General features: G+C 39.1%; 1 protein-coding gene across 1 annotated transcript in view; it reads left to right on the top strand.

The window, feature by feature from the left end:
• The window catches only part of LOC135559605 (pyruvate dehydrogenase phosphatase regulatory subunit, mitochondrial-like), a 55776-nt gene that overhangs the window by 38331 nt on the left and 2896 nt on the right, over positions 1-14549 (top strand). Inside the window, 9 exon segments of the mRNA XM_065012515.1 lie at positions 540-695; positions 1056-1189; positions 2654-2802; positions 5229-5341; positions 5436-5530; positions 5622-5711; positions 14345-14414; positions 14417-14494; positions 14497-14522. Of these exon segments, the coding sequence (XP_064868587.1) occupies positions 540-695; positions 1056-1189; positions 2654-2802; positions 5229-5341; positions 5436-5530; positions 5622-5711; positions 14345-14414; positions 14417-14494; positions 14497-14522 (911 nt within the window).

Here is a 14549-nt window from a genome sequence, read left to right on the forward strand (position 1 = left end):
CCCTCTCTCTCTGCCCGACTGTCCCTCTCTCTCTGCCCGACTGTCCCTCTCTCTCTGCCCGACTGTCCCTCTCTCTCTGCCCGACTGTCCCTCTCTCTCTGCCCGACTGTCCCCCTCTCTGCCCGACTGTCCCCCTCTCTGCCCGACTGTCCCCCTCTCTGCCCGACTGTCCCTCTCTCTCTGCCCGACTGTCCCTCTCTCTCTGCCCGACTGTCCCTCTCTCTCTGCCCGACTGTCCCTCTCTCTCTGCCCGACTGTCCCTCTCTCTCTGCCCGACTGTCCCCCTCTCTGCCCGACTGTCCCTCTCTCTCTGCCCGACTGTCCCTCTCTCTCTGCCCGACTGTCCCTCTCTCTCTGCCCGACTGTCCCTCTCTCTCTGCCCGACTGTCCCTGCCCGACTTTCCCCCTCTCTCTGTGTCTGCCCGACTGTCCCCCTCTCTTTCTTTCTTCTCTCTCGGTTTCTGTCTGTCTGTCTCTCTCTCGGTTTCTGTCTCTGTCTCTCTCTCTCTCTCGGTGTCTGACGGTCTGTCTCTCACCAGCCCTGCTGTATAACCTAAAGGTTCCCCGTTGGGACTTCCAGACGGGCCGGCAGCTGAGGACTTCTCCCCTGTACGACCGTCTGGACACCCAGGGAGCCAGATGGATGGAGAAACACGGCTTTGAGAGGGCCAAGTACTTCATCCCTGCAGGGAAGGGTGAGGCAGACCACACACACACCACACCACACACACCCCCCACAGGGAGCCAGATGGATGGAGAAACACGGCTTTGAGAGGGCCAAGTACTTCATCCCTGCAGGGAAGGGTGAGGCAGACCACACACACCCCACACCACACACACACCCCACCCCACACCACACACACACACACACACACACCACAATTTCCCAATGCTTCTGTCTATCAGAGCTAAACCATGTTCCTCTGTTCTCAGACCTGCTGTCTCTTAGCTCTGTGTCTGTCTGTTTAGTTAAACAGTTCTATCATCTGTTCTCAGACCTGCTGTCTCTTAGCTCTGTGTCTGTTTAGTTAACCAGTTCTATCATCTGTTCTCAGACCTGCTGTCCCTGGATGCCAGTAAGACGTTCTATAAGCCTGACTGGTTTGACATCGTGGGGGCGGAGGTGAAATGCTGCAAGGAGGCCGTCTGTGTCATCGACATGTCCTCCTTCACCAAGTTTGAGCTCACTGTGAGTGAGAAAGGAGAGGGAGAGGAAGTGAGGTATCAACTTCCTCCTATGATGGAAGCTGTAGGTGGCTGACCCCTGGAAAGGAGAGGAGGGGAAGTGAGGTATCAACTTCCTCCTATGATGGAAGCTGTAGGTGGCTGACCCCTGGAGAGGAGAGGTAGAGGAGGGGAAGTGAGGTATCAACTTCCTCCTATGATGGAAGCTGTAGGTGGCTGACCCCTGGAAAGGAGAGGAGAGGAGGGGAAGTGAGGTATCAACTTCCTCCTATGATGGAAGCTGTAGGTGGCTGACCCCTGGAAAGGAGAGGGAGAGGAGGGGAAGTGAGGTATCAACTTCCTCCTAGATGGAGGGAGAGGAGGGGAAGTGAGGTATCAACTTCCTCTTATGATGGAAGCTGTAGGTGGCTGACCCCTGGAAAGGAGAGGGAAGGGAGAGGAGGGGAAGTGAGATATCAACTTCCTCCTATGATGGAAGCTGTAGGTGGCTGACCCCTGGAAAGGAGAGGGAAGGGAGAGGAGGGGAAGTGAGATATCATCTGACCCCTGGACCCACAGAATGAAATAGAAAAAGGAATGTTATCTCTATGGCTGGACCACCCTAGGTCACAGCTATAATGTGAATGACATTATCTCTGACTAGACCACCCTAGGTCACAGCTATAATGTGAATGACATTATCTCTGACTAGACCACCCTAGGTCACAGCTATAATGTGAATGACATTATCTCTGACTAGACCACCCTCGGTCACAGCTATAATGTGAATGACATTATCTCCATGGTTAGACCACCCTCGGTCACAGCTATAATGTGAATGACATTATCTCCATGGTTAGACCACCCTCGGTCACAGCTATAATGTGAATGACATTATCTCTGACTAGACCACCCTCGGTCACAGCTATAATGTGAATTACATTATCTCCATGGTTAGACCACCCTAGGTCACAGCTATAATGTGAATGACATTATCTCCATGGTTAGACCACCCTCGGTCACAGCTATAATGTGAATGACATTATCTCTGACTAGACCACCCTCGGTCACAGCTATAATGTGAATGACATTATCTCCATGGTTAGACCACCCTCGGTCACAGCTATCATGTGAATGACATTATCTCCATGGTTAGACCACCCTAGGTCACAGCTATCATGTGAATGACATTATCTCCATGGTTAGACCACCCTCGGTCACAGCTATCATGTGAATGACATTATCTCCATGGTTAGACCACCCTCGGTCACAGCTATCATGTGAATGACATTATCTCCATGGTTAGACCACCCTCGGTCACAGCTATCATGTGAATGACATTATCTCCATGGTTAGACCACCCTCGGTCACAGCTATCATGTGAATGACATTATCTCTGACTAGACCACCCTCGGTCACAGCTATAATGTGAATTACATTATCTTCATGGTTAGACCACCCTCGGTCACTACTTTTCTTTCTGTGCCAGTCTACAGATGACCAGGCGTTGGCGTTGCTGCAGCACCTGTGTGCCAATGACCTCGATGTGCCAGTGGGTCACATCGTTCATACGGGCATGCTGAACGAGAGGGGCGGATATGAGAACGACTGCAGCGTGGTCAGAGTCAAGAAGAACAGGTGAGAGCTTAGCCATTAAGAAGAACAGGTGAGAGTTTAGCCATTAGAAGAACAGGTGAGAGCTTAGCCATTAAGAAGAACAGGTGAGAGTTTAGCCATTAGAAGAACAGGTGAGAGCTTAGCCATTAAGAAGAACAGGTGAGAGTTTAGCCATTAAGAAGAACAGGTGAGAGCTTAGCCATTAGAAGAACAGGTGAGAGTTTAGCCATTAAGAAGAACAGGTGAGAGTTTAGCCATTAGAAGAACAGGTGAGAGTTTAGCCATTAGAAGAACAGGTGAGAGTTTGGCCATTAGAAGAACAGGTGAGAGTTTAACCATTAATAAGAACAGGAGAGAGTTTAACCATTAGAAGAACAGGTGAGAGTTTAGCCATTAGAAGAACAGGTGAGAGTTTAGCCATTAAGAAGAACAGGTGAGAGTTTAGCCATTAGAAGAACAGGTGAGAGTGTAGCCATTAAGAAGAACAGGTGAGAGTGTAGCCATTAAGAAGAACAGGTGAGAGTTTAGCCATTAAGAAGAACAGGTGAGAGTTTAGCCATTAAGAAGAACAGGTGAGAGTTTAGCCATTAAGAAGAACAGGTGAGAGTTTAGCCATTAAGAAGAACAGGTGAGAGTTTAGCCAATAAGAAGAACAGGTGAGAGTTTAGCCATTAAGAAGAACAGGTGAGAGTTTAGCCATTAAGAAGAACAGGTGAGAGTTTAGCCATTAAGAAGAACAGGTGAGAGTTTAGCCATTAGAAGAACAGGTGAGAGTTTAGCCATTAGAAGAACAGGTGAGAGTTTAGCCATTTAGAAGAACAGGTGAGAGTTTAGCCATTAGAAGAACAGGTGAGAGTTTAGCCATTAGAAGAACAGGTGAGAGTTTAACCATTAAGAAGAACAGGTGAGAGTTTAGCCATTAAGAAGAACAGGTGAGAGTTTAGCCATTAAGAAGAACAGGTGAGATTTAGCCATTAGAAGAACAGGTGAGAGTTTAGCCATTAGAAGAACAGGTGAGAGTTTAGCAATTAGAAGAACAGGTGAGAGTTTAGCCATTAAGAAGAACAGGTGAGAGTTTAGCCATTAGAAGAACAGGTGAGAGTTTAACCATTAAGAAGAACAGGTGAGAGTTTAGCCATTAAGAAGAACAGGTGAGAGTTTAGCCATTAAGAAGAACAGGTGAGAGTTTAGCCATTAGAAGAACAGGTGAGAGTTTAGCCATTAAGAAGAACAGGTGAGAGTTTAGCCATTTAAGAAGAACAGGTGAGAGTTTAGCCATTAAGAAGAACAGGTGAGAGTTTAGCCATTAAGAAGAACAGGTGAGAGTTTAGCCATTAAGAAGAACAGGTGAGAGTTTAGCCATTAGAAGAACAGGTGAGAGTTTAGCCATTAAGAAGAACCACTGCAGCGTGGTCAGAGTCCAGAAGAACAGGTGAGAGCTTAGCCAGCTGTTCATAACTCCACCTGGGGGCAAACTCCACCTGGGGGCAAACTCCACCTGGGGGCAAACTCCACCTGGGGGCAAACTCCACCTGGGGGCTAACTCCACCTGGGGGCTAACTCCACCTGGGGGCTAACTCCACCTGGGGGCTAACTCCACCTGGGGCTAACTCCACCTGGGGGCTAACTCCACCTGGGGCTAACTCCACCTGGGGGCTAACTCCACCTGGGGGATAACTCCACCTGGGGGCAAACTCCACCTGGGGGCAAACTCCACCTGGGGGCTAACTCCACCTGGGGGCTAACTCCACCTGGGGGCTAACTCCACCTGGGGGCCTAACTCCACCTGGGGGCTAACTCCACCTGGGGGCTAACTCCACCTGGGGGCCTAACTCCACCTGGGGGCCTAACTCCACCTGGGGGCCTAACTCCACCTGGGGGCCTAACTCCACCTGGGGGCCTAACTCCACCTGGGGGCTAACTCCACCTGGGGGATAACTCCACCTGGGGGCTAACTCGTGTGAATGTCCTCTAAATGAACAGGATAGAGACTGAACCACCTTGTCTTATGTCAGACAGCTCCACATTCGTCTCCACTGTCTGTTGAGGGACGAGCGTCACATAGGAGCGCCGGGTTAGTTCCTCATCTAAATGTTTTCCTCTCTCCCTTTCTCTCCATCTTTCTCTCTCTCTCTCTCTCTCTATCTCTCTCCCTTTCTCTCTCTCTCCATCTCTCCCTTTCTCTCCATCTTTCTCTCTCTCTCTGTCTCTTTCTCTCTCTCTCTCGCCATCTCTCCCTTTCTCTCCATCTTTCTCTCTCTCTCTCTCTCTCTATCTTTCTTTCTCTCTCTCCATCTCTCCTTTCTCTCCATCTTTCTCTCTCTCTCTGTCTCTTTCTCTCTCTCTCTCGCCATCTCTCCCTTTCTCTCCATCTTTTTCTCTCTCTCTGTCTGTCTCTTTCTCTCCTCTCTCTCTCCCTTTCTCTCCATCTCTCTCTGTCTCTGTAGCTTCTTCATCATCTCTCCTACAGATCAGCAGGTCCACTGCTGGTCGTGGTTGAAGAAGCACATGCCCGACGGCCCACAGCTCCACCTAGAGGACGTCAGCTGGAAGTACACTGGTGAGAACTATCGCTGCAGAACCTCGATCTTCCCCCTCAGTTCCCCACAATGCATTTCTGTTCTGAACCCTCACCCCCGGCCTCCCTTCTACAGCGCTGAATCTTATTGGTCCGCGGGCGATGGACGTCCTAGGGGAACTATCGTATGTCTCCATGACTCCCGAACACTTCCCGTCCCTCTTCTGTAAGGTGAGGAACCGGCTTTCGCCCGGCCATGTTTACCGTGAAGTGGCTCATCACAAGGCCGAAGGTTGTCCTGACCTGTGGTGTGTGTCAACAGGAAATGAGTGTGGGCTACGCCAATGGGATCCGAGTAATGAGTATGACCCATACAGGAGAGCCGGGCTTCATGCTTTACATACCTATAGAGGTGAGATATACACTATACTATATACTACTGGTTATATACTACTATATACTACTGGTTATATACTACTAGACTACTATACACTACTGGTTATATACTATACAGGAGAGCCGGGCTTCATGCTTTACATACCTATAGAGGTGAGATATACACTATACTATATACTACTGGTTATATACTACTAGTTATATACTACTATATACTACTGGTTATATACTACTAGTTATATACTACTATATACTACTGGTTATATACTACTAGACTACTATATACTACTGGTTATATACTACTAGTTATATACTACTATATACTACTGGTTATATACTACTAGACTACTATATACTACTGGTTATATACTACTGGTTATATACTACTGGTTATATACTACTAGTTATATACTACTAGACTACTATATACTACTGGTTATATACTATACAGGAGAGCCGGGCTTCATGCTTTACATACCTATAGAGGTGAGATACACACTATACTATATACTACTGGTTATATACTACTATATACTACTGGTTATATACTACTAGACTACTATATACTACTGGTTATATACTACTAGTTATATACTACTGGTTATATACTACTAGTTATATACTACTAAATACTACTGGTTATATACTACTAGACTACTATACACTACTAGTTATATACTACTGGTTATATACTACTAGTTATATACTACTATATACTACTGGTTATATACTATACAGGAGAGCCGGGCTTCATGCTTTACATACCTATAGAGGTGAGATACACACTATACTATATACTACTGGTTATATACTACTATATACTACTGGTTATATACTACTAGACTACTATATACTACTGGTTATATACTATACAGGAGAGCCGGGCTTCATGCTTTACATACCTATAGAGGTGAGATATACACTATACTATATACTACTGGTTATATACTACTAGTTATATACTACTATATACTACTGGTTATATACTACTAGTTATATACTACTATATACTACTGGTTATATACTATACAGGAGAGCCGGGCTTCATGCTTTACATACCTATAGAGGTGAGATATACACTATACTATATACTAAACACTACTAGTCTATTATACACTACTGGTTTAATACAACTGGTTATATACTACTAGACTACTATACACTACTAGTTATATACTACTGGTTATATACTACTGGACTACTATACACTACTAGTTATATACTACTGGTTATATACTACTGGACTACTATACACTACTAGTTATATACTACTGGTTATATACTACTAGACTACTATACACTACTAGTTATATACTACTGGTTATATACTACTAGACTATTATACACTACTAGTTATATACTACTAGTTATATACTACTGGACTACTATACACTACTGGTTATATACTACTAGACTACTATACACTATTGGTTATATACTACTGGTTATATACTACTGGTCTACTCTACACTACTGGTTATATACTACTGATTATATACTACTTGTCTACTATACACTACTGGTTATATACTAGTGGTTATATACTACTAGTCTGTTATATACTACTGGTTATATACTACTAGACTACTATACACTACTAGTTATATACTACTGGTTATATACTACTAGACTATTATACACTACTAGTTATATACTACTAGTTATATACTACTGGACTACTATACACTACTGGTTATATACTACTAGACTACTATACACTATTGGTTATATACTACTGGTTATATACTACTGGTCTACTCTACACTACTGGTTATATACTACTGATTATATACTACTTGTCTACTATACACTACTGGTTATATACTAGTGGTTATATACTACTAGTCTACTATACACTACTGGTTATATGCTACTGGTTATATACTACTTGTCTACCCAACACTACTAGTTATATACTACTTGTCTACTCTACACTACTAGTTATATACTACTAGCCTACCGTACACTATTGGTTATATACTACTGGTTATATACTACTAGTCTACTATATACTACTAGACTACTATACACTACTGGTTATACACTACTTTCTATATACTACTGGTTATATACTACTGGTTATATACTACTGGTTATATACGACTAGTCTATATATACTACTGGTTATATACTACTAGTCTATATACTACTGGTTATATACTACTAGTCTATATATACTACTGGTTATATACTACTGGTTATATACGACTAGTCTATATATACTACTGGTTATATACTACTAGTTATATACTACTGGTTATATACGACTAGTCTATATATACTACTGGTTATATACTACTAGTTATATACTACTAGTTATATACTACTAGTCTATATATACTACTGGTTATATACTACTGGTTATATACTACTAGTCTATATATACTTCTAGTCTATATATACTACTGGTTATATACTACTAGTCTATATATACTACTGGTTATATACTACTGGTTATATACTACTGGTTATATACTACTGGTTATATACTACCAGTCTATATATACTACTGGTTATATACTACTAGTCTATATATACTACTGGTTATATACTACTGGTTATATACTACTAGTCTATATATACTACTGGTTATACACTACTGGTTATATACTACTAGTTATATAATACTAGTTATATAATACTAGTCTATATATACTACTGGTTATATACTACTGGTTATATACTACTAGTCTATATATACTACTGGTTATATACTACTAGTCTATATATACTACTGGTTATATACTACTGGTTATATACTACTAGTCTATATATACTACTGGTTATATACTACTGGTTATATATACTACTGGTTATATACTACTGGTTATATACGACTAGTCTATATATACTACTGGTTATATACGACTAGTCTATATATACTACTGGTTATATACGACTAGTCTATATATACTACTGGTTATATACTACGTTATATACTACTGGTTATATACGACTAGTCTATATATACTACTGGTTATATACTACTGGTTATATACTACTGGTTATATACTACTAGTCTATATATACTACTGGTTATATACTACTGGTTATATACTACTAGTCTATATATACTACTGGTTATATACTACTAGTCTATATATACTACTGGTTATATACTACTAGACTACTATACACTACTAGTTATATACTACTGGTTATATACTACTAGTTATATACTACTATATACTACTGGTTATATACTATACAGGAGAGCCGGGCTTCATGCTTTACATACCTATAGAGGTGAGATACACACTATACTATATACTACTGGTTATATACTACTATATACTACTGGTTATATACTACTAGACTACTATATACTACTGGTTATATACTATACAGGAGAGCCGGGCTTCATGCTTTACATACCTATAGAGGTGAGATATACACTATACTATATACTACTGGTTATATACTACTAGTTATATACTACTATATACTACTGGTTATATACTACTAGTTATATACTACTATATACTACTGGTTATATACTATACAGGAGAGCCGGGCTTCATGCTTTACATACCTATAGAGGTGAGATATACACTATACTATATACTAAACACTACTAGTCTATTATACACTACTGGTTTAATACAACTGGTTATATACTACTAGACTACTATACACTACTAGTTATATACTACTGGTTATATACTACTGGACTACTATACACTACTAGTTATATACTACTGGTTATATACTACTGGACTACTATACACTACTAGTTATATACTACTGGTTATATACTACTAGACTACTATACACTACTAGTTATATACTACTGGTTATATACTACTAGACTATTATACACTACTAGTTATATACTACTAGTTATATACTACTGGACTACTATACACTACTGGTTATATACTACTAGACTACTATACACTATTGGTTATATACTACTGGTTATATACTACTGGTCTACTCTACACTACTGGTTATATACTACTGATTATATACTACTTGTCTACTATACACTACTGGTTATATACTAGTGGTTATATACTACTAGTCTACTATACACTACTGGTTATATGCTACTGGTTATATACTACTTGTCTACCCAACACTACTAGTTATATACTACTTGTCTACTCTACACTACTAGTTATATACTACTAGCCTACCGTACACTATTGGTTATATACTACTGGTTATATACTACTAGTCTACTATATACTACTAGACTACTATACACTACTGGTTATACACTACTTTCTATATACTACTGGTTATATACTACTGGTTATATACTACTGGTTATATACGACTAGTCTATATATACTACTGGTTATATACTACTAGTCTATATACTACTGGTTATATACTACTAGTCTATATATACTACTGGTTATATACTACTGGTTATATACGACTAGTCTATATATACTACTGGTTATATACTACTAGTTATATACTACTGGTTATAACGACTAGTCTATATATACTACTGGTTATATACTACTAGTTATATACTACTAGTTATATACTACTAGTCTATATATACTACTGGTTATATACTACTGGTTATATACTACTAGTCTATATATACTTCTAGTCTATATATACTACTGGTTATATACTACTAGTCTATATATACTACTGGTTATATACTACTGGTTATATACTACTGGTTATATACTACTGGTTATATACTACCGTCTATATATACTACTGGTTATATACTACTAGTCTATATATACTACTGGTTATATACTACTGGTTATATACTACTAGTCTATATATACTACTGGTTATACACTACTGGTTATATACTACTAGTTATATAATACTAGTCTATATATACTACTGGTTATATACTACTGGTTATATACTACTAGTCTATATATACTACTGGTTATATACTACTAGTCTATATATACTACTGGTTATATACTACTGGTTATATACTACTAGTCTATATATACTACTGGTTATATACTACTGGTTATATATACTACTGGTTATATACTACTGGTTATATACGACTAGTCTATATATACTACTGGTTATATACGACTAGTCTATATATACTACTGGTTATATACTACGTTATATACTACTGGTTATATACGACTAGTCTATATATACTACTGGTTATATACTACTGGTTATATACTACTGGTTATATACTACTAGTCTATATATACTACTGGTTATATACTACTGGTTATATACTACTAGTCTATATATACTACTGGTTATATACTACTAGTCTATATATACTACTGGTTATATACTACTGGTTATATACTACCAGTCTATATATACTACTGGTTATATACTACTGGTTATATACTACTGGTTATATACTACTAGTCTATATATACTACTGGTTATATACTACTGGTTATATACTACTAGTCTATATATACTACTGGTTATATACTACTAGTCTATATATACTACTGGTTATATACTACTGGTTATATACTACTAGTCTATATATACTACTGGTTATATACGACTAGTCTATATATACTACTGGTTATATACTACGTTATATACTACTGGTTATATACGACTAGTCTATATATACTACTGGTTATATACTACTAGTTATATACTACTAGTCTATATATACTACTGGTTATATACTACTGGTTATATACTACTAGTCTATATATACTACTGGTTATATACTACTAGTCTATATATACTACTGGTTATATACTACTGGTTATATACTACCAGTCTATATATACTACTGGTTATATACTACTGGTTATATACTACTAGTCTATATATACTACTGGTTATATACTACTGGTTATATACTACTAGTCTATATATACTACTGGTTATATACTACTAGTCTATATATACTACTGGTTATATACTACTGGTTATATACTACTAGTCTATATACACTACTGGTTATATAATACTAGTCTATATATACTACTGGTTATATACTACTGGTTATATACTACTGGTTATATATACTACTGGTTATATACTACTGGTTATATACTACTAGTCTATATACACTACTGGTTATACACTACTGGTTATATACTACTAGTCTATATACACTACTGGTTATACACTACTGGTTATATACTACTGGTTATATACTACTAGTCTATATACACTACTATATACTACTGGTTATATACTACTGGTTATATACTACTAGTATATATATACTACTGGTTATATACTACTAGTCTATATATACTACTGGTTATATACTACTAGTCTATATACTACTGGTTATACACTACTGGTTATATACTACTAGTCTATATACACTACTGGTTATATACTACTGGTTATACACTACTGGTTATATACTACTAGTCTATATACACAACTGGTTATACCCTACTGGTTATATACTACTAGTTATATACTACTAGTCTATATACACTACTATATACTACTGGTTATATACTACTGGTTATATACTACTAGTCTATATACACTACTATATACTACTGGTTATACACTACTGGTTATATACTACTAGTCTATATACACTACTATATACTACTGGTTATATACTACTGGTTATATACTACTGGTTATATACTACTAGTCTATATACTACTGGTTATATACTACTGGTTATATAATACTAGTCTATATACACTACTGGTTATACACTACTGGTTATATACTACTAGTCTATATATACTACTGGTTATATACTACTAGTCTATATACTACTGGTTATATAATACTAGTCTATATACACTACTGGTTATATACTACTAGTCTATATACTACTGGTTATATACTACTAGTCTATATACACTACTGGTTATACACTACTGGTTATATACTACTAGTCTATATACTACTGGTTATATACTACTAGTCTATATACTACTGGTTATATACTACTAGTCTATATACTACTGGTTATATACTACTGGTTATATACTACTAGTTATATACTACTGGTTATATACTACTGGTTATATACTACTAGTCTATATATACTACTAGTCTATATATACTACTAGTTATATACTACTGGTTATATACTACTAGTCTATATATACTACTAGTCTATATACTACTGGTTATATACTACTAGTCTATATATACTACTGGTTATATACTACTAGTCTATATATACTACTAGTTATATACTACTAGTCTATATACACTACTGGTTATATACTACTAGTCTATATATACTACTAGTTATATAATACTAGTCTATATACACTACTGGTTATATACTACTAGTTATATACTACTAGTCTATATACACTACTGGTTATATACTACTAGTCTATATATACTACTAGTTATATAATACTGGTTATATACTACTGGTTATATACACTACTGGTTATATACTACTAGTCTATATATACTACTAGTTATATACTACTGGTTATATACTACTGGTTATATACTACTAGTTATATACTACTAGTCTATATATACTACTGGTTATATACTACTAGTCTATATACTACTAGTTATATACTACTAGTTATATAATACTAGTCTATATATACTACTAGTCTATATACTACTAGTTATATACTACTAGTTATATACTACTAGTCTATATACACTACTAGTTATATACTACTAGTTATATACTACTAGTCTATATATACTACTGGTTATATACTACTAGTTATATACTACTAGTCTATATATACTACTGGTTATATACTACTAGTTATATACTACTAGTTATATACTACTAGTTATACACTACTGGTTTGTCTGAACACAATCACATACTGTATGTGCTTCATCAGTAAAATAAGATGTGTGTTTGATGGGACATTTTGTTATCACACAGTGTTATTGATACGCCCTCTCTCTCTCTGTCTCTTTCTCTCTCCCACCTCCCTCTCTCTCTCCCCTTCGCTCTCCTTCCTCTCTCTCCTCTCCCTCTCTCCCTCTCTCTCTCCCTCCTCTCCCCTCTCCCCCTCCTCCCTCTCTCTCTCCCCTCTCTCTCTCCCCCTCTCTCTCTCTCTCTCTCTCTCTCCCTCTCTCTCTCTCTCTCACTCTCTCCCTCCTCCCTCTCTCTCTCTCTCACTCTCTCCTCTCCCCCTCTCTCTCTCTCTCTCTCTCTCACCCCTCTCCTCTCCCCTCTCTCACCCCCTCTCCCCTCCCCTCTCCTCTCTCCCCCTCTCTCCTCTCTCCCTCTCCCCCTCTCTCTCTCTCTCCCTTCCCCCCTCTCTCTCCTCTCTCTCTCCCTCTCTCCCCCTCTCTCTCTCCTCTCCTCCTCTCCCCTCTCCCCCTCTCCCCTCTCTCCCTCCTCTCCTCTCTCCCCTCTCCTCTCTCCCCCCTCTCTACTCTCTCCCTCTCCCCCCTCCTCTCTCTCCTCCTCTCCCTCCCTCCTCTCTTTCCCTCTCTCCTCTCTCTCTCCTCTCTTTCCCCTCTCCCCCTCTCTCTCTCCTCTCTTCCTCTCCCTCTCCTCTCTCTCTCCTCTCTTTCCCCTCTCCCCCTCTCTCTCTCCTCTCTTTCCTCTCTCTCTCCTCCTCTCTTCCCCTCTCCCCACCCCTCTCTCTCTCTCTCCCTCTCCCTTCTCTCTCCCTCTCTCCTCTCCCCTCTCCTCTCCCTCTCTCTCACTCTCTCTCCCCTCTCTCCTCTCTCTCTCCCTCTCTCTCCCTTCTCTCTCCCTCCTCTCCCTCTCCCCTCTCTCCTCGTCTCCTCCAGTATGCGCTCCATGTCTACAACGAGGTGATGTCAGTGGGCCAGAAGTATGGGATCCGTAACGCTGGGTACTACGCCTGCGTTCTCTCCGAATAGAGAAGTTCTTTGCCTTCTGGGGTCAGGACCTGGATCCTTTCACCACTCCTGAGTGTGGACGGAGTTCAGGGTCAAGTTTGACACGGTACGACCCACGGACTCCAATATTTAG

The sequence above is a fragment of the Oncorhynchus nerka genome, linkage group LG27 (assembly GCF_034236695.1).
Source record: "Oncorhynchus nerka isolate Pitt River linkage group LG27, Oner_Uvic_2.0, whole genome shotgun sequence".
In the NCBI taxonomy this organism is placed as follows: Eukaryota; Metazoa; Chordata; class Actinopteri; order Salmoniformes; family Salmonidae; genus Oncorhynchus; species Oncorhynchus nerka.